Source organism: Eupeodes corollae, chromosome 1, assembly GCF_945859685.1.
Source record: "Eupeodes corollae chromosome 1, idEupCoro1.1, whole genome shotgun sequence".
Lineage (NCBI taxonomy): Eukaryota > Metazoa > Arthropoda > Insecta > Diptera > Syrphidae > Eupeodes > Eupeodes corollae.
Window position 1 is genome coordinate 297,310,979 of NC_079147.1, and position 21,457 is coordinate 297,332,435.

At 40.0% G+C, this 21,457-nt stretch overlaps 2 protein-coding genes across 2 annotated transcripts; both read right to left on the reverse strand.

Annotated features, from left to right (window-relative positions):
- Positions 1–6,100: 6,100 nt before the first annotated feature.
- Positions 6,101–9,490, reverse strand: LOC129951680 (uncharacterized). Its single transcript, XM_056063961.1, has one exon. It carries the CDS (start codon positions 9,488–9,490, stop codon positions 6,101–6,103), a length of 3,390 nt encoding a protein of 1,129 aa, XP_055919936.1.
- Positions 9,491–9,713: 223 nt separating this feature from the next.
- LOC129951685 (uncharacterized) lies at positions 9,714–11,654 on the reverse strand. Its single transcript, XM_056063974.1, has one exon. It carries the CDS (start codon positions 11,652–11,654, stop codon positions 9,714–9,716), a length of 1,941 nt encoding a protein of 646 aa, XP_055919949.1.
- Between the last annotated feature and the right edge of the window lie 9,803 nt (positions 11,655–21,457).

Below are 21,457 nucleotides of genomic sequence, written 5' to 3' on the forward strand. Positions count from 1 at the left end.
TAAAAACGGAATTTATCGGACCAGTTTTTAAAATATAGCGAGGTTCAAGGTAAGGAGATCCAATTGCACCAGCACTCTTTTCGGCAGCCTTAGAAGGAGTATTTAGAAAGCTAGACTGGGAAGACAAATTATTGAAAATAAATGACAAAAGTCTCTCAAACTTCCGATTTGCCGATGACATTATAATTATCGCAAACAGCAGTGAAGAACTTCAAACGATGCTAAACGAACTGTGCTCAGAATGAGGAAATATTGGGTTGTCAACAAATCAACAGAAAACTAAAATTATGACAAATTGTGCATCAGATCCAGTTAGTGTTAATAACAAGACAAGGAAAAAAAGGATATAGAGCAGCGAATGACGAACGCTTGGAGGCAGTTCTGGAACGTTAAGCATCTTCTTACATTGAATATTTCGAATAAACTCAACAATTGACTCAACAGTTCTTCCAGTCCTCACCTATTGGTGCCAAACTGTCACGAAAAACACTGAAAAAAAAACTTCAATCATGTCAGAGAGGAATGGAGAGAGCTATTTTGAACGTTCATATTGCCCAGCAAATCAGAATATGTATAAGAAGTCAAACTAATTTTGAAGACGTTAGACACAGGCTTAAGAAACTCAAATGGGAATGGGCAGGACGTGTAATACGTACACCTGATAATCGATGGACAAAATTAGTAACCGAATGGATACCCTTAGAAAGCAAAAGAAGCTTAGGTGGACAACATTGATTCAAAATATTGGTCGCTTCTTTCAAACAAGCACTTTCTCAATCGCAAGGAAATGTATTTGTATTGAAGTTCTGGTTTATGCGAAATATAATTCAAAACGATTCGTTTAAAATATCAAAATATTTAAAATATCATGCAGATTTCTGGAGTTGTGCTTTGCGTCAGGAAATACGTAAGTTTTTAAAAAATGATTCAGTTTGATCCGCTTCCTTACTGTATTTATCATACCTCATATTTCCAACGTACTTTAGCAAGTTTTAGAATTTTAATCTAAGCGTTTCAGAACTATCGTTGGTTGACACTGTGAAATCTGCTTAAAATTCGTTAAGACTCCTAGATACTTATACTCCCTTGCCATTAATTCGTTCTCAAACGTCTGCTTTTTACTTCGCAAGTACCCGTCACTCAGACTTCTCATCATCATAATTAAACTTCATATTTGTTCTCAGCAAGATTAACCGATAATTTCCAGGTTTTGCAGTAGCATTCTAATCATGCTTTTATTAGCTCTACTCCGTTTATATGTAGTTTCTGAAAGGAAGACTAAATGCGAATTGACTGAATTGAATTGCCAACTGTCTTTTAGCTTTATGATATAGGTTCTATGTTTTTGGATGTCAAAGAAGTAGAAGAAGCACTACTTGGCCTTGATGGAAGTAAAAAGTAAGGTCCTGATGGTATTCTTTGGTTAAATAAATAAATTGGGTGGCGCGACAGTCCGTTGAGAACCAAGACCTAGTGACTTACAACTCTCAACTATTCCTGTGTGCGAGTAATGTTGTCAGGAATGGAGGGGACCTACAGTTTATATGCCGACTCCGAACGGCTAATTTTGAGAAAGCACTTTTTCATGACAATAGTTACTCTTGGAGAATTTGTCAATTCCTCGCAAGAGGCAGTACCCGTGAAAAGACTTTAGATGGCATAGGCAGGGATCGAACCCAAGACCTCTAGCATGACAGTCCAACGCACTAACCATCATGCCACGGGTACCACTATTCTTTGGTTACTCTTGCAAAAATGAGCTACTTTTTTCTTTTTAACGCCTATATTCAAATCTAGATCAAAGCAAGATATTCCAAATTACGGACTAAAAAGTAAAATGTTGGCAATGCCAAAACTATTGGAAAAACTTGCCTGCAATAGGTTATCTTTTCGATTAAGAAACTATATATATAAAACATGGTTTTGTTTGAGGTAAACCAACAGTAACTAGTTTATCTCTAATATAATTAATAACTTTGAAGATCACATACAAACAGATGTAATATTCACAGATTTTGCTAAAGCATTTGACCCTGTGAATCGTAGGGTGCTTTTACATAAATTGTCTTCGGTTGAACTTAATGCTAAGCTATTGAGCTGGTTAAAATCCCTTATCTTAAAAATGAATCATATAGTAAAAAAAAAAGACTGATGTTCCGATAATATATGTGTCCAATCTGGAGTCCCTCAAGGTATTCATTTGAGTCCATTATTATTTATATTATTTATTAATGACATGGCATCAAGAAGATACAACTTCTCCATGTCTTCTATTTGGAGATGGCCTTAAGATGTATCGTAAAATATAGTGTTTATTATATTGTCAATTACTTCTTAAAGATTTAATTAAATTGACTGAATTGTCTCAAAGTAATGGTCTTTATCTTAATGTATACAAATGTCAAGTTTTTTCTTGTTTCAGACACAATACGACTATATTGTTCAATTATGAACTAAATTATTTACGTTTATAAAAAGTTGATCGTCTTAGAAGTCTCTCGTTCCTGCCATATATTGATTACATAGTCAACAAGGCCAATCAAATGCACGTTTTCTTAAAAAGTATTACAATAGAATAAAAAGATTTGAGCGATGGCCTGTATTATGTTGATCTTACCTGCGACCTGCGACTTCAAGAAACCCCAAAGGAAAAAGTCTAGCGGGGTCAAATCGAACGGCCTGAAACCACATGTCGGCTAGGTTCATATGGTTCAATTTAGGCCATAAGAAATTAGTTTTTATCGTATGTAATAGCTCGTACTAGCTCGTCTCGATGAAGAGTTTCAACTGAAGTTCTGGGACCGGGTGGAATGGGCTTACGACAACCAACAAGAACTACAAGCTCGCTTGGCTGGAGCTATACTCTTTGATAACTTCAACCGGTCCGAAAAAAAATATATCATAAAATCAACAACAAAGTCCTTATGGCCGGAGCAGGAAAGGTCTGCAATTTCTCCATGACTATTTCTTGGTTTCTTTCTTTGATTACTCGCATGGCTTGTCCAAACGACTGAGGATCATCTTGATGTTGGCATCGCTGTCCATCAAGGGTCGATAGCCCACTGTTATGGGTTTATTTACTGGAACAACGATTCCCATATTATGAAATGTTTTGGGACAAATTTTCCTAGCCCGCTGCGAGATAGCCTCCACCAGAGATCTTCTTTCATACTTAGTCTCCTCCTCAAATGTATTTATCACCTTACTCATATCTCAAAAGCCCTTGTAATTGAACCGAGTTACCGGAAAGTCTTTTTTCAGGTAGTTAGCGAAAGCGGCAAACATATTTGTGCCGACGAGTTCGAAGACGCATCCCTTGGAAACGTTGATACGAACTATGAACAAGTCTTCCTCGTAATTGGGGTCGTCACGCCAGTAGCCATAAGGAATTCCGGTTTCTCGCTTAATAAAGAGCTTTTTACACTCTGGACGATCATAAAAGAACCCTTAATAGCCACCGGGCTTTTATTGTCGACTTTTTTTTTATTGCGACGCAGCTTCCCCAAAGTTTCCTTTTTTCTCTTTCATATTTTAATAAAATAAAAGAAAGCAATAATTCTTATATTTGTTTTGACAGCAGCCATGAGCTGTTTTGTTCTGAATTTCGCTTTTCTCTTATTTTGGGAAATATTCAACCGTATCAACTTTCAAATATAAAAATTGTACTACTGCGGATCGTTTTTTGGCAATTTCTCACTGTACTTTACATAGAATACCAAAAAAACACGGATAATGTAAAAAAGATCTTCGTTTCATTCCATTTTAAAGTTCTATACATATAAATAAACACCCTTTACTTTTGCCTGTACTCAAAAAGCTTCATTTAATGCTTCACCGTTTGTTTAAAAGGTTTAGTCTTTTGTTTGTACAAAATTTACACTGTGACTTATCCATCCCAGATGTTAAGTTACTTTAGTTTTATTTTTAAAAATTACAACGTTTAACTTGTTAGAATTATTATCAAAACAAAAACATTGCACGTGATGTTTTGTACTTTTTACACATTTTTCTTTGCTATAATTTTTATTTGTTTCTATGAATTTTAATACTCTTTTACTCCTTATTTGGGAGTGAAAAACGATAGGTGTGGATCACTTCATAAAAATGATACTTATCATGTTTGCAGTTGGAATACAAAATGTTTTTTCTAGCATTTATAAATATACATTTATGACAGCGCATGATGTCATTTCAGAAGTAAAAAGAATTGGCAGAAGTAAAAGTTTTTTTCTTTGTTTTTTATTTTACTAAACTATATGCGTCCATATTTTTACAATTCGATCGAAAGTGAATTAATATCACTTTTCAAGTTCAAGCGAAACGAAATTTCATGGTCTACATTTCGATCGATATCAAAAATCTTCGGAATTACTTCGAACTGTTAAAACTGAAAAGTCATGAATTTGTATTGTTTTCCACAAGTTAAATTTCAGCTGCTTTAAACATGGATGCAATGGAGGCAATTTTTGGGGGAAAAGCTTTACAAGAAAACATAATAAGACAAAGGCACACGGTTTGCAAAGTTATTGAAGAATTGTTAAACGCTTTCTAAAATTTGTCTCTGCTTTAGAAACTTTTTGCAAGATTAGGATGTCCCTAAATGCATTAAATGCCATCCAATTTGTAGATCTTTTGGTGACTTAAAGTGCAGTGTTTAGAAATTCGAGCTTTCTACTTTCTTAAAAATATGTCTCCATTTTGATTTCGGGAAACATTTTGAACTACTATAAATGACTGAATTAGATATTTGATTCGATCCAAATATTGGGTTCACCTAAGGCGATAACGATAACTTTAGATTGGTGCCAGCCATTTTTAAATTTGTGCAGGTAGATCTGTCAAGCAAAAGCAACCTTCTACTGCGCGACTCAATTAGCGCTGGAAACCTCCGTTTTGGCACCATAAACACGTTGGACCTGTATATTGAGCAAGAATAGCTTATAACTGATTTAGAAAATGACATTTCAGCGACGCTAGATTCATTTCATTACGCTCAGAAATAAAATCAGATATTTGATGATCATTTCGAAAAGTTTATCAAGATTGTTAAAAAATGACTTTCTGAAAATGATATTCTAAAACTATTTGGTCCAAATTACAGACTATATCGTGCCTGTGTTTGCGTAGAAGATCGATAGCATAGTTTTTATTTATAGGTATAGGTAATATTTTCCTGGATATAATGCCATCCGCTAGACTTTTCCACCTGCAGTTAGATTCTGTCAGAAAAATTGAGAAAATGTGGCCCATAATAGCTCCAAGAAATATTTGCCCTGTCCGCAAGTAAGCCTGTTCTTTTTCATCAATGCCACTATGACCTGTAACCCATTTAAGAGTGGTACGGAGGTTGGTGTTTAGATTGGAAAGTTTATTTAGGGGACACATATAGAAAATGTTGTACTCGAATTGATAGCCATAATAGCCGCCTGGCTGTCATTGAAGCATTGAAGAACACTTGCAAAATCGGTTAGCCGAATAACCTTATAATGCTCTTTACCCCTCCACAATGATATTTGTATCGAATTTGTTCGTAAGCATGCCATGACTTTAAAATAATGAAGCTCAGTATTTGGAGTTTGTTGCAAAAATACCCGATGGAATCAGTTCCGCAATATTGCCCTACCCATAAGGTCCAGAAAAATATCTGTTTGATTTTTAAAGTCAAGGCTTCTAAGGCCCACTGGAAGGAGTTGTATAATAACACTGTTGCTGCAAGCACAAAAAACTCTGTCCAAGAATAAATATCGAAGAACAACTCAAATGTATTTTATTTGATTCGATTTTATTTTCTAGAGAAAAATATATAATATTAGAAATATTTCTTAACAAAAAATACAAAACTTACAATTGGTCAGATTTTAACTTCAATTTTAAACTTGCTTTTAGCAACTAACCAAAAATTCGTCTTTCTTTTAATTCTAACCTTAAAATTTCGTCGAGAAGAGATCATGCGCGCCCAATGTTTCATAATTGTTTTTCTCTTTCGTTCGAAAGGGAGACAATTATACTTGACATGACAAATTAGAATGTTGCCATTCACAAATTTTATTTTTAAAAATAAGACTCGATGACATTCCGGGGCCCGTCTGAGAACTAGGTCCTAGGATGAAGACTCCAAGTCCAACACAGCGAGTCTCCCAATAGAACGCTTATATTTTATAACTCCGTTAGATAGTTTCACGTCAGCCATTCGTGCAACTCCATCTGGTCCCGGATAAACCTCAATGACACGACCTAAATGCCAGGCTGAACGTATTTCGTTGGGTTCGATTACGATTACGATGTCTCCCATCTGAACCGGTTTCGTGTCTTTAAACCACTTTGACCGTCTGGTGATAACAGGCAGATATTCGCGGTACCAGCGCCTTACTAGCTGAGCCATCAAGTGCTGGCATCGGCGACTATAAAGTTTGCTGCAAAAATCTGCTTCCGAGAATATTCCAGGGGCCGTAACGTCTCGATCATCTTCCCCGAAGAGCATAGAGTTCGGAGTAAGAGGTTTCGGGTCTTCAGGATCAACCGGAATGTGTGTTAGCGGGCGTCGGTTTATCTGGCCCTGAGCCTCCATGAGGGCGTTTCGCAAAACATCTTCTCTAGGAACGAGACCTTTAAGGACGAAATCGATGCTCCTTTTGATAGACTGGATAAGACGTTCCCAAGCCCCGCCCATCCATGGAGAATAGGCCGGGATAAAGCGCCATAAAACACCCTCCTGCCTTGACGAATATTCACAGAGGGAGACTTCCATCTCTTTAGCATCCTTATCCAATAAATTTTTTGTACCCACAAAGTTAAGACCGTTATCACTATAGAAATATCTGGTGACAACTCGGTTAATAAGGAAACGTCTAACAGCCATCGTACATTGGTCCAAACTTAGGTCGTTCAACAACTCTATCTGCACTGCTCTGAATGTAAGGCAGGTGAAAATCATACCGTAGCGTTTTACAGTACCTCTACCAAATTTTACCAACAAAGGGCCGAAACAATCTACTCCAACATGAGTAAAAGGTCTGGAGTCAAAGGCTAAGCGAGCTTTGGGAAGCTGCCCCATTAGCGGCACAGCCGCTCTTGCCTTGAGGCGTTTGCACATAAAACATGCCTTTCGCACTCTCTCAACGGCTCCTCGAATGCTGATTATCCAGGCGCTTTCACGAATGTCAGAAATAACAGTGGCAGTTCCCATATGACAGTTCTTTTGATGATGATAATCGATGAACAAGTTGACCAGTGGATGTCTGCTGGGTAGTATTGCTGGATTTCGGGATGAATACGAAGAATTTGCCTTTTGAGCCCTCGAACTAAGTCGTAATGTACCATCCTCGTCAAGAAACGGCGACAAACTGAGGATAGAGCTTGAAGAGCCGACCTTACCACTTGACCTAAGAAAAGTGATATCACTAGAGAAAGACTCTTCTTGGATCTTCCTAAATAACCAGTCTTCGGCTTGACGAAACTCACTAGGCGTAACAAAAACTTCTCTATCGGTTTTCTTTCTCTGAAGGATTCGTTTGAACCGTAGCAAAAATGCAATGACTCTGACGGAGGAAGACCATCTGGCTTGAAATCTGGCGGATAACAAATTATATGCACCATAGTAACTTTTTCGATTATAAACGTGGAGCAATAATAAGGTGCCTTTACTATTATTTCTCACAGAATTGGACGCAGTTATGCAAGGTGTGATGGGCCATTCCTTGAATGAGAGTTTTAGGAAATCTGGACCTTGGAACCATCTTGTATTTTGATCTCCCATTGATGCCTCAAATCGTTTTGTCCCATCATCGGCCACGTTATCTTTAGAGCCGATATGAAACCACTGACGCGAAGAAGTGGACTCTAGAATTTCACCTACTCGAGATGCAACGAAGGAGGGTAATTTACTGGTGCAATTGATCCATGCAAGCACAGTCTTCGAATCAGATAAAAACAACAACTCGTCAATTCTAATAGTATGTGACTCCTGAATGGTGGCTGCCAATCGAACACCCAGCACAGCAGCCTGTAACTCCAAACGAGGTATCGATAATTGTTTTACAGGTGCAACTTTGGCCTTCGCCATGACCTGTGCAACTTTAACATCATCATTGCGAGCAAAACGAAAGTAGGCCACTGCGGCAAAAGCCTTTTCTGACGCATCGACGAAAACTATGAGACTTACTTTACAATCGTCAGGGTTCCACATTACGTAGCGTCGAGGAATTCTGATATTTTCGATTTGCTTTAGATCATTTATAAAGCTCAACCACAAGCTTCGCAAATGAAGTGACACTGGCTCGTCCCAATCATACCCTTCTCTCCATACTTCTTGAAGTATAATCCGTCCACGGATGATGAACAATGATACAATACCCAGAGGATCGAAAATCTTCATTATGGTCTTAAGCATCTGTCGTTTTGAAATAACAGCATCCTCGGCTAACATTTCTTTCATTGTCTCCTCATCCGAAAGTTTGTATGAGAAGTGATCAGTGGATGGATGCCAAAACATACCTAGAACTTTAGAAAAGAAACTATCGCTTTCGTTAGGATCAATGCTTACCAACTTAGAATTGACATAACCCTTCGGCATCTGGTCCAAAAGGCCACGACTATTTGATTGTATGCCAACGAGATCAAAATTCATAGTGTGGCAAATACGAATAGCATCTCTCGTAACAGAAATAGCTTCTTCAACTGAGTTATGGCTATTGAAATAGTCATCGACGTACGTGCGTTTAGTCAATCCATCCACGGCTTCTGGGCACTCAAGTTTGAAAAGGTTGGCATGGTGATTTTTAACATACTGCGCGCATGTTGGAGAACATCTAGGGCCAAACATCATGACCTCCATGATGTAAACAGTCGGTTGCCTAGAGGTGTCTCCTTCCCGCCATAGAATGCGTTGGCACTGCTGGTCTTCAGACTTTATTCGGATTCTGTGGAACATCTCACGCACATCGGCGTTCACAGCTACTTGCCGTTCCCTGAATTTGAAAAGTCCAGCATGTAATGGGACTAGGTTGTCTGGGCCCTTCATCAAGTGGGTATTTAACGATATACCATTGACTTTTGCAGCCACATCTGCCACACATCTGGGTTTTGGTGGAAACTTATTTGGATTTACAATTATAAAGGTTGGCGCGTACCAAACCCGAGGCCAATCCTTCTCCAGGTCTTCCTTCGAGGCTATTCTAGCATAACCCTTAGAGATCAAATCACGAAAATAATTGTTTTGCCATTCCAGTAGATGAGGCTTCTTCCTTAAGGACTTCTCCAACCCAATAAGACGTTTAAAAGCCACATCGTAACTGTCAGACAGTTTTACGTCATCAGAGTCCCACAAAAGGCCGATCTCATATTGCCGGTCTACCAATTTTAATGACCGTTCCATTATATCAAAGGAACGACTGACTTCTCGACTTCGCAATTCACCCTTTGGAGGCATGACACCAAACTCCTCGGTGGTAAAATGGAGCTGAACAAGATCGTGAAGGTCAACTTCCTCCATGATGGAACATGAGGTTCATAGATGGTTTCGAAACCGGATTCAAACTAGACAAATTCATCGATGGAACTGATTTGCCGTACACGATCCAGCCTAAGAGAGTCTTTAAGGCGTGAGGTTCTTCATCCTTGCCATGACGCTGACCATGGCCTAGTAAGAATTTTGCTTGATCCAAGCCAAGCAATATTTTCGGACGAGCATTCACCAGATCAGAAAGTGGGAGGCCTCAAAGATGGGGATATTTGCTTTGTAAACGGGTAACATCAATAGACTGACTAGCAAGTCCTAGATCCTTGATGGTGTAAACATTCTCTAATACATACCGCTTACGACTCTTAATGCCAGACACAGACAAAGAAGTACGTATAGAATCTTCAATCCGAGACACCCCTTTCGTCCACTGCAACGTTAGTTGTTCGGGATGTCCATCCAGCCCAAGTTCAACAAAGAGATCCTGCTCAATCATCGACAATGATGATCCATCATCCAGAAAAGCGTAAGTATCCGCAAACAAGTCTCCATTACCATAAATCCTTATTGGGACTATCTTGAACATGATTGAGACATCGGTTCCAACATGGGATGAGTGGAAATGCGGTTGTGGATTGAACGGAACTGCAGCTGAATTTAACTCGAAGTTGCTGCCACTTGATGTCATGTGCAGCAGCGGGTGGTGACGTCGGTTGCAACCGTCAGTACCACACGATCTTTTTTTCCCACATGCTTTCCACTGGTGTTTCGATGGGTCCAGGCATGTGAAACATACAAAGTTCTCCTTAGCGAATTTCTGCCTCTGATCTGGGGACAAAGCTAAAAACTCTTCGCACTGAAGCAAAGAATGTTGTTTGTGGCACTTACAACATGGGCTGGTTGACGCAGATGAAGAAACAGGTTGATGTAAAAGGACTCGAGAAGATTTCGTGATAACAGCTGACTGTGATTTTTTTTGCTCTGAAGTTCCACCAGGTTTCATCAGATCAGGAGGTAAATCGAGAACCCTTTCCGTGATAAACTCAGCAAAATGTTGAAAATTAACTCTTGACAATACTGATTTTCTCTTTTGCCATTCTTGGTAAAGCCCTGCAGCTAACCTAGAAGCTAGGTTAGTGAGAACATATCCATTTGTAAGGTCTTCTTCTCTATTCATCGCTTTGATATCTGCGACAAATCCGTTGAGCTTTACTGCCCATAAACGAATCTTGGGATCACACTTCGAAGTGAGCTTCGGGAGGTTTAATAAATCCGAAGTCAAGTCGTGAACCAAGACGTCATAGCGACCAAACATGGTGCGGAGTGAATCCATTATCGCATCAGCATCAGATGAGTATTTGAGACGGTCGCTTACAAGTTGATAGGCCTCTCCCTTTAATGCCTTACGCAAACGTGCAACATTTTCTTTAGAGCTGTATCTCCCCTCGATCGTGGTACATCTAAAAACCTCTTCAAAGTAAGGCCACTCTCTTTTATTATCACCTGAGAAATTCGGCAGCTCCTGCACATTGTTGCGATTTAATATAGTAAGGAGATTTGCCATATCTTGGTCTCGAGAAAAAGTATCACTTCCCCTTGTATGCTGATCGGATGTTTCTTGCAACGGTGGTGTAGGCTGGTCTGGTTTCTTAGAGAGAGTTTGTCGTAACGGAGTAGACTGGTAGTGTCCAATCGTGCTGTTCAAAAGTGCCTGATGATTAGCCTGGATCTTTTTAATTATTTCTAACTTGTTCGTTTTTGAAGCGTTTAAATTCGATTTTGGAACGCTGATGGAGTTAGAATCTACGTGATCATTGACGATAGCGACCTTTGACAACTTCAACTTGGTCTCCGCAAGTTCAGCACGCAACTCCAAAAGTTCCTTGTCTCGATGAGCCACAGCAGCTTGCGCCACTGCAGCAGCTTCTATGATTAAATTAATTTCATCTTCGACCTCATCTACTGTGGAAGCGGCTGTTGGCAAAGAATCTCTGCGACTTGGAAACACACCTGAAACTTCACCCTCTTCTCGTAGAACACAATCTTCCTCCTCACAAAACCAGGGAGTTATTGTGTCGTACTTGCTGGGATCAAAATCGTGACAGCTGTAATGCCACCAGCGCTTACACCTTTCACAAGATACCATAGAGTCATCATCTGGTAGACGACAACTGGACAAACTGCAACTGTGAACCATTTTCTCCGTAACAAATGGCTAGGAAAAACTGTAGTGGTGATCTTTTCCTAAGAAAATCGGTTGTGGAATAGGTACCACCAACAATTAAAATAAAATTATGTTGCTGCAAGCACAAAAAACTCTGTCCAAGAATAAATATCGAAGAACAACTCAAATGTATTTTATTTGATTCGATTTTATTTTCTAGAGAAAAATATATAATATTAGAAATATTTCTTAACAAAAAATACAAAACTTACAATTGGTCAGATTTTAACTTCAATTTTAAACTTGCTTTTAGCAACTAACCAAAAATTCGTCTTTCTTTTAATTCTAACCTTAAAATTTCGTCGAGAAGAGATCATGCGCGCCCAATGTTTCATAATTGTTTTTCTCTTTCGTTCGAAAGGGAGACAATTATACTTGACATGACAAATTAGAATGTTGCCATTCACAAATTTTATTTTTAAAAATAAGACTCGATGACAAACACTTAAAGCATATATTGCATTGAACATCGAACCTTCTTTAGTTTGTTGATGTTGTATTTTTCGACAATTATGGTTAAATAGGACGAACAACGGCTGTGTTTTCTCTCAAAATCGTCTTCGATTGAAGGCCCTACCTTTTACGAAATGTTTTTCTAAAGGCGTAAAAGTCAATGTTAGCTTTCTTAATAAGTTCTTCAATTTCAACTTCCAAAGGCTCAGACAACTGTTAATTTTATTTGCCAAGAACAGATGATATTTCAAAATCCTGACTTGATACCAATTACAAAACCTTCTTGATGACCAGTGTAATAGTTCTAGGTAGAAGTTGTCACCGAAAATTAAACTAATTTTCTGTTTTAAAAATCAAAAAGTTCAATTCTTATTACATACGTTCAAAATATGTGTAAATAAGATGCGCCTCGTTGTTTTATGAATTATCCTCTCGCAGAATTGAAAATATTTTTATGGACGCGTGTTCTGTATGAACATAAAAATAAAGAAACAAATATTGATCTTGAAATGTTAACAAAAATCATATTAAAATTTAAGACACATGTTTAAAGTTATAAACCGACGAAACGGCGGCGGCGGCGCAACGATATGAGGGAAGATATAAAAAGTAATAAACTGAATCTTAAAATACATAACTTAGGTATATACTTAACTATAACGAAAATTATTCAATTGCAAGTCATAAAATCTTAAGTCGGTTAATATTTAAATACATACAACATGAGGCAATGGGACATAATATGTAAGTTTTGTTTTTATATTTCAAACTTTACCCTTGAACTCAAATGCCAGAAAATAAAACCACTTATTTGTAGATATATTTTTTTTGAGTTTTGGTACTCTTGCCTCACCCATTTTAATCTTTAGTTGTGTTTTTTTTTGTTTGCATTTAATATTTTAATTATGAAGTTCCATGAGATACGAAAATCCCTTGAAGATCATTTATAGTTTGTTTTTTTCTTTCATTCGAGTCAGATACGAGACATAATTGAAGGAAACAAAAACTGAACATACATAACGTACAGTTATGGCCAAAATAATAGGAACAACACTTAATTTTTGGTAATTATACCTAAAGCACTCGAGTAAGGCAGCTTTTAATTAAGATTTTGAAGACATTTTTTCAATACTCAGGTTAAATAGGTTAAATATTTACAGTGCTTTATAAAATAATCAAAAAATCTTTATTAGTTGAAAAATTTGAAGAAACATTGAACCATTTATGCTGAAATGGTTTTAAACAGAAACGGGAAGAAGTGTTGAATTTAATTTTTGCTTTTGAAAAGAATCTAAACTTTCATTTGTGAAAAATTTCGAAGATTCAAATAATGAGTCTAGCAAATCCGTCTGTCTGTTTGTCTTCATCCTCCACTGCATGAACCAATGCAATACTTTCTACATTGTTGGGGACAGCAAACGAGAGAGGGGGCAAAGGTTTTTCCACTAAGACACCTCTCCTTATCCAGACGGAAGCGGAAGAATTCCCGAGATTGAATCAACGGTGGCGTCTACAGTTATAGTAAGCTTGAACTACTTAGTGAACACTTTATAGGGCTTCTTCGACTTATTCGGAGACCAGGCCTATAAGGAGCGGTTTTATCCGGCTCCCCATCCTTGGATTTATACTTAGGATCTGGCCCTCCAGGTTGGGGGTTGTGCCGTCAGGGTTACTTTCTGGCCACGTAAAAGCTTAATAGTTGCGAAGCAACAACAAGCCTCGGATAAGGACGGATTTACTGTTGACAACCAACGCAAACGAATAAAGGAAACGAACGAAACGAACTTCGGATATGTTGGGTCTTTTAACAGACCACATGCGGCCGAAGAATTAGCGGATGTCTTAGACTGCTATAAACTAGACTTCCCCTCCATCCAGGAAATACGATGGGATGGGCCGGGCAAAGAGAGGATGAAAAACTGCGATATTTACTATGGTGACTGCTACCACGAAAACCAACAGCACTTATTTGGATGCGGCTTCGTCAATGGAGCCAGACTTAGGCAAGAAGTCTTGAGCTATAGGTGCATCAATGAGCGCCTCTTGACCATACTCTTACTTACTTAAGGTGGCGCTACAGTCCGGGGCGGACCTGGGCCTCAACCAACAAGCGTCTCCAGCCAGCTCGGTCCCTAGCTAGCTGTCTCCAGTTTTGCACGCCAAGTTGGTTGAGGTCCTCTCCCACCTGGGTGCGCCACCTGAGTCGCGGTCTTCCTCTACTGCGCCGTCCCTCGGGATTGGATTCGAAGACCTTCCGGGCTGGAGCGTTGATGTCCATCCGCTCTACATGACCTAGCCATCTAAGCCGTTGGACTTTGATTCTGCTAACTAGGTCAGTGTCGCTGTACAGCCCGTACAGCTCGTCGTTATATCTTCTCCTCCATTCTCCATCTATGCGTACGGGACCAAAAATCGCCCGAAGAATTTTTCTCTCGAAGCATCCTAAGACGCTCTCATCTTTCTTTGACAGGGTCCAGGCCTCAGCGCCATAAATGAGAACCGGGATGATGAGTGTCTTATAGATGGTGATTTTACATGCTCGAGAGAGGACTTTACTTCTCAATTGCCTTCTAAGTCCAAAGAAGCAGCGATTTGCAAGAGTTATTCTTCGTTTGATTTCAGCGCTGGTGTCGTTGTCTGCATTAATAGCGGTGCCTAGGTAGACAAAGTCCTTAACTACCTCAAAGTTATAGCTGTCCATGGTGACGTTTTGTCCAAGACGTCGTCGTTCAGTGTCCTTTTTTGATGACAGCATATACTTGGTCTTGCCCTCATTGACCACTAAACCCATCTTCTTCGCTTCCGTCGCAATGCTCAAAAACGCTCCACTGACATCACGCTTTGATCTTCCAATTATGTCAATATCATCTGCGTATCCGAGTAATTGGATGGATCTTTGGAAGATTGTGCCTCTAGTGTTGACGATTGAGTTTTGCACAATTCTTTCCAGAACGATGTTGAAGAAGTCGCATGACAGTGCATCGCCTTGTCTAAAACCTTTTTTGACATCAAATGCATCGGTAAGATCTTTTCCGACCTTGATAGAGCAGCGTGCATTCTCCATCGTCATTCTGCACAAACGGATAAGTTTGACAGGGATGCCAAAACTAGACATTGCTCGGTAGAGCTCTTCCCTATAGATGCTGTCATACGCGGCTTTAAAATCGATAAAGAGATGGTGGGTATCGATTTGAAGCTCCTGGGTTTTTTCCAAGATCTGCCGTAGTGTGAATATTTGGTCGATAGTGGACTTTCCTGGTCTGAAGCCACACTGATAAGGACCAATCAGGTTGTTGACGAATGGCTTCAGACGTTCACATAATACGGCAGAGAGGATCTTATACGCAATGTTAAGGAGACTGATGCCTCTGTAGTTGGCGCAGTTTAGAGGGTCTCCTTTCTTATGTATCGGGCACACTATGCTGAGATTCCACTCATCGGGCATGCTTTCTTCCGACCAAATTTTGCAGATGAGTTGGTGCATGCTCCCTACCAAGTCATCGCCTGCTGCTTTGAATAGTTCGGCGGTGATGCCGTCAGCTCCAGCAGCTTTGTTTGACTTAAGTTTAGATATAGCTATCTTCACTTCGTCAAGGTCGGGTAGGCGGAATTGTTGATCTGCGTCGCCGAGGTTGAGTGGTTCTATCTCCCTTACAGCGGAGTTCGGTTCGTCATCGCCGTTATATAATTTGGAGAAGTGATCTTTCCATATTCTCAGCATCGACTGTGGTTCTACTACGATGTTCCCTTGATCGTCTTTACAGGCTTCGGTTCGTGGCTGGTACCCTTGAGAGGTTTTTTTTACCTTTTGGTAAAATTTACGAACCTCATTCCTGTTGTGACATCCCTCTATCTCCTCGATCGCGCGCTTCTCATGCTCTCTTTTTTTCCGTCTAAGAAGCCGGTGTTCCTCTCTCCTCTTCTGCTCGTAGAGCTCGCGAGCAGCTCTAGTCCTTTTGTGCAGCGCCGTTTTGTATGCCTCTTGTTTCGCTGCGTGCGCTTGCCGGCATTCGTCGTCAAACCAGGGGTTTCGCTGTGGTGGCCGTGTGAAACCTAGCACTTCAGAGGCGGCATCTCTGATGGCTGCAAGGCAATGTTGCCACTGGTTTTCAATGCTTAATGCAGGAAGCATAGGACTCCTTAGGAGGTTACTAGAGACTCGATCGGAAAAGGACATGGCAGTCTCTTGCGATTGTAGCCGTCTAACGTCGAATCTTCTCACAGTACTTCCTTGTTTTGGCTTGGATCGGGATATCCGTAGCCGTACCTTGGCTACAACGAGGTAGTGGTCCGAGTCAATGTTGGCCTCTCGGAATGTTCGGATATCCTGGATACTGGAGAAGTGTCGTGCGTCGATCGCAATGTGGTCAATCTGGTTGACGGTTGATTGATCAGGAGATTTCCATGTCCCCTTGTGGATATTAAGATGCGTGAACTGCGTACTAGCTACCAGAACGTCTCGCCCCGCAGCGAAATCGACCAGCCTGAATCCGTTGTCGGAGGTGGTGTCGTGCAGGCTGTATCTCCCGATTATGCCACCAAAGATGTCTTCTCTTCCTAGCTTGGCATTAAAATCTCCTAAGACAATTTTAATGTCATAGCCAGGGCACTGCTCATATGTCTTGTCCAAGAGCTCGAAGAACATATCTTTGGTGTCTTCATCTTTCTCCTCTGTTGGGGCATGCGCGCATATTAGGCTTATGTTGGCGAATTTAGCCTTGATGCGGATTGTCGTGATGCGCTCGCTCACACTGTTGAAACTCAAGACTTTTTGCCTGAGCCTAGTTCCAACAACAAATCCACACCCAAATAGACGCTGTCTTTGTTCACGGTAGCAGTCGCCGTAGTAAATATCGCAGTCTTTTAGTTTGCGTTTACCCGGTCCATCCCATCGCACTTCTTGGATGGCTGTAATATCTGCCTTGCAGCAGTTTAGGGCTTCCGCTAATTGTTCGGCTGCACGTGGTCTGTTAAGGGACCTAACATTCCACGTACATATCCGAAGTTCGTTGTCCTTATTTCGTTTGCGTGGGTTGTCAACAGTGAATCCGTCCGTATCCGAGGCTTGTTGTTGCTTCGAAACTATTATGCTTTTACGTGGCCAGGAAGTCACCCCGACGGCACAACCCCCAACCTGGAGGGCCAGATCATACTCATCAATGATAAATTCGGCAACATTAGCCTGATATGCGGTCACGCCTACACAGAAGAGAAAGACGACAATACCAAAGATATGTTCTTCGAGCTCCTAGACAAAACATATTAAAATAGTCCTGGGCGATTTTAATGCCAAGCTAGGAAGGGAAGACATCTTTGGCGGAATAATCGGGAAGAACAGCCTGCACAACAACACTTCCCACAACGGCTTCAGGCTCATAGATTTTGCTGCGGAGCGAAACGTCATGGTAGCCAGTACGCCTTTTTCACACCTCAAAATCCACAAAGGAACTTGGACTTCGCCTGATAAATCTACCGTCAACCAGATTGACCATATTCCGATTGACATCAGACACGCTTCCAGCATCATTGATGTACGAAAATTCAAAGGAGCTAACATCGACTCGGACGACTACCTCGATGAAGCCAAGCTAGCACCTCGGGTTTCCAGACCCAAGGCAAAACAGGGAGGTGCTGGGAGAAGGTACAACGTCGAACGGCTTTAATCGCCAGAGATCGCCAAATCATTTCCCGACCGAGTTACAAGTAACCTCTCTCGAAGTTCTCTGCCACCAACACAATGCATCGAAAATCAATGGCAACATTGCCAAGATGCAATCAGAGAAGCCGCCTCTGATGTGCTGGGTTTCAAGCAGCCACCAACAAGGAAACCCTGGTTTGATGAGGAATGTTAACAGGCAAATGGAGCCAAAGAACAGGCACGCAAAGAAGCACTGTATAAAGAGACAAGAGCTATTCATGAGCTCTATGAGCAGAAGAGGCTAATGGAACACCAACTTCTCAGAAGGAAAAAGAGAGGGCATGAGAAGCGTGCGGTCGAAGATGTTGAGAGGTTTAAAAGCAGGAATGAAATTCGAAAGTTTTATGAACAGGTGAAACGAAATTCTTAACCTAGAACCGAAGGTTGCAAAGACGAAGGTTGAAACATCATAGTGGAACCGCAGTCAATGCTGAGGATATGGAAAGACCACTTCCGCAGACTGTATAACGGAGACGACGAACCGAATTCCACTGTCAGGCAGGATGATGATCCATTCAACACAGACGACGAAAGCCAACAATCCCGTCCTCCCGACTTAGACGAAGTAGAGATTGCCATATCCAAGCTGAAGTCTAATAAAGCCGCTGGAGCGAATGGCTTGAATGCCGAGCTCTTTAAAACAGCTGCAGATAAGTTGGTTAGGAGTATGCACCAACTTATCTGTAAGATATGGTTGCAAGAAAGTATGCCCGATGAATGGAACCTCAATATTGTTTGCCCGATCATGAAAAAACTCTAAACTGCACCAAGTATAGAGGAATCAGTCTTCTTAACATCGCTTACGAAATTTTCTCTGTCGTAATATGTGAACGTCTAAAAAGCCCATCGTCAACAACCTTTAGGTCCTTACCAGTGTGGTTTTAGACCAGGAAAGTCCACAGTCGATCAAATATTCACATTACTGCAGATCCTGGAAAAAACCCAAGAACACCAAATCGACACCCACCATCTTTTCATCGATTTTAAGGCCGCATATGAGAGCATCTTCAGGGACGAACTGTATAGAACCATGTCTAGTTTTGGCATCCCTGCCAAACTCGTCCATTTGTGCAGGATGACCATGGAGAATTCACTCCATAAAGCTTGGAAACAACTTAACAGAACCTTTCGATGTCAAAAAAGGTTTTAGACAAGGTGATGCACAATCATGTGATTATTTTAACATCGTGCTTGAAAGAATAGTGCAGAGCTCACACGTCAGCACTATAGGCACTATCTTTGAAAATTCTGTCCAATTCCTGGCATATGCTGATGACATTGACGTAGAGGCAGAGGCGGCAAAAATTGGTTTATCGGTTAATGATGGCAAAACAAAGTACATGCTGTTGTCAAGAAAGGCCATACAACACCGATGTCTTGGTCAAAACGTCACCATCGACAGACGTTACTTTGAGCTAGTCAAGGACTGCGTCTACCTAGGCTCCGCTGTAAACGCAGAAAACAGCACCAGGGCTGAGATCAAACGCAGAATAACTTTTGCAAACCGCTGTTTCTTTGGACTTAGAAAGCAATTGAGTGGTAAAGTCCTCTCTCGATGTTCCAAAGTGTTGCTATATAAGACCCTTATCATCTCCGTCCTGCTATAAGGTGTAGAAACATGGACCATGACAAAAGCGGATGAAAGCACCTTGGGTCAGCCGAGAGAAAAGTTTTTCGTGTGATCTACGGCCCCGTATGCATCGAGTGGAGGAGAAGATGGAACGACGAGCTTTACGGGCTGTACAGCGACGTAGACTTAGCCAGAAGGGCAAAAGGCAAACGACTAAGATGGCTGGGTCACGTAGAGCTCCAGCCCGGAAAGTCTTCGAAGGCACACCTACAGGACAGCACAGTGGAGGAAGACCGCGGATTAGGTGGCGCGCACAAGTGGAAAGTGACCTCACCCAAATTGGAGACATCTAGCTAGGGACCGAGCTAGATAGAGAAGTTTGTTGGGTAAGCCCCTTGTTCACTCAGGACTGTAGCGCCAGCTCAATATGGTTCTATGCTTCTAAAAAAAACATCGCTAAATTTTTATTTAGTTTGAAAGCTATAAATCATTTTTGGTTAATCAAGACAAGAAAAGTGTAACTACTATGCTGTCAACTCCATTTTTCAACAGTGGTTCCTTCTATGTTTAGTTAATAACCTTTATTTGACAATATGCACAACATTCCAATATTATAAACGTTTTTTCTCAAAATCTATCAAATACATGACACATTTTAACAAAGAATTAAAAACAAAGACACTACTAAAAGTCGGTAATCAATCATTTTCGACTGGAATATCCTGGCAGCAATAAATGTATGATATTGCTTTTTAAGTTTTTTTTTTGTCTTAAACTAAATTTTGTTTGCAACATTTACTAAAATAAAAAAAAAATTAGTACAAAAATTCAGTTTTTTTTATAAAAAATAAAAATTTACAAATTGGTAAAAAGTTGAAGTTATTGACTTCAAAATTATTTCGTTGTATGCAAAATTTTGTTAACTGAACATAATTTTGTTACAGCAATCCAATCTCAGTTAAAATTTAAGAAAATTTCAATTGAAAACTTTTTTTACGAAACACGAAAAACTAATTAGAAATGGTTTTTGACTCAAGTATTATGAAAACAAAGAAAGATATTGACTTCAAATTGGTTATCCCATACCACATATTGTTTCTAATATTTTCTTAAAGTTTTACAAAAATCGACATGGTGGAATTTATCAGTCTCACAGCCTCTTTTTTATAAAATGTTTATTGCGCCCACCTTGGTAGAAATCGAATATTTAATTTTTCAATAATTTCCAAAAAAATGTTCCTATTTTTGTGTCCACAGCTGTATAATCCGATCAGCTCTACTCTACGCACGTCTTGCGGACAATTTAAGTCTTCCTCGTTTTGGTCTGATCATATCGTCGTTGGTCGTCGCGTTGTTGGTGCTGCTGCTGTCATTTTTGTTGTTGTTGTCTGTGGTTAGGTTTGAAATTACGTATACGAGTGTATCTCTGATCGATTACGCAATTCAATTATTATTATTATTTCGATCTAAATGTACGTCCCGCTCAATCAAATGGCTGAATATGGAATCACTTAAGCCCAATGGTCTTGAATTTGTTGATATGTCATAATAGGTACTCGTACTTCGAATAAGGTGGAAATGAGAGGTTCTAATTTAGCGCCACACGACACCACCATCATATTCTCTGTGGACTGGACTATCTTTTTACATAAGCTACTTATTGTTGAGATACTTTTTGTATCTATTTTTCAATTTCAATTCCAATTTAAATTTAATTTTATTGTATTGTTTGGTTGTGAATAATGCGCGGCAATTTATCTTTGGACTCGACTCTCTCTCTTCCTAATACTCGTAGTCGTAGTTCGTATGTGAAGACAAATATTACCTACGAGGAGATGGAAGCTGAAATTGTGATGTTTTGAGATCTTCGATGATGTTGATGTTGATAGATCAGAGGTGGCACTTGATGTTGGGGTGCCTTTCAATATTATGGACTTTAAATTGTTTGATTGAGTCACATCATCACATGTCGTAGATGTCTGCCGATGCGTGGGAAGTTTAATTTAGTTGTTATAATTTTATTGGGAATAAATATGTGTTGTAGATAGCTACATT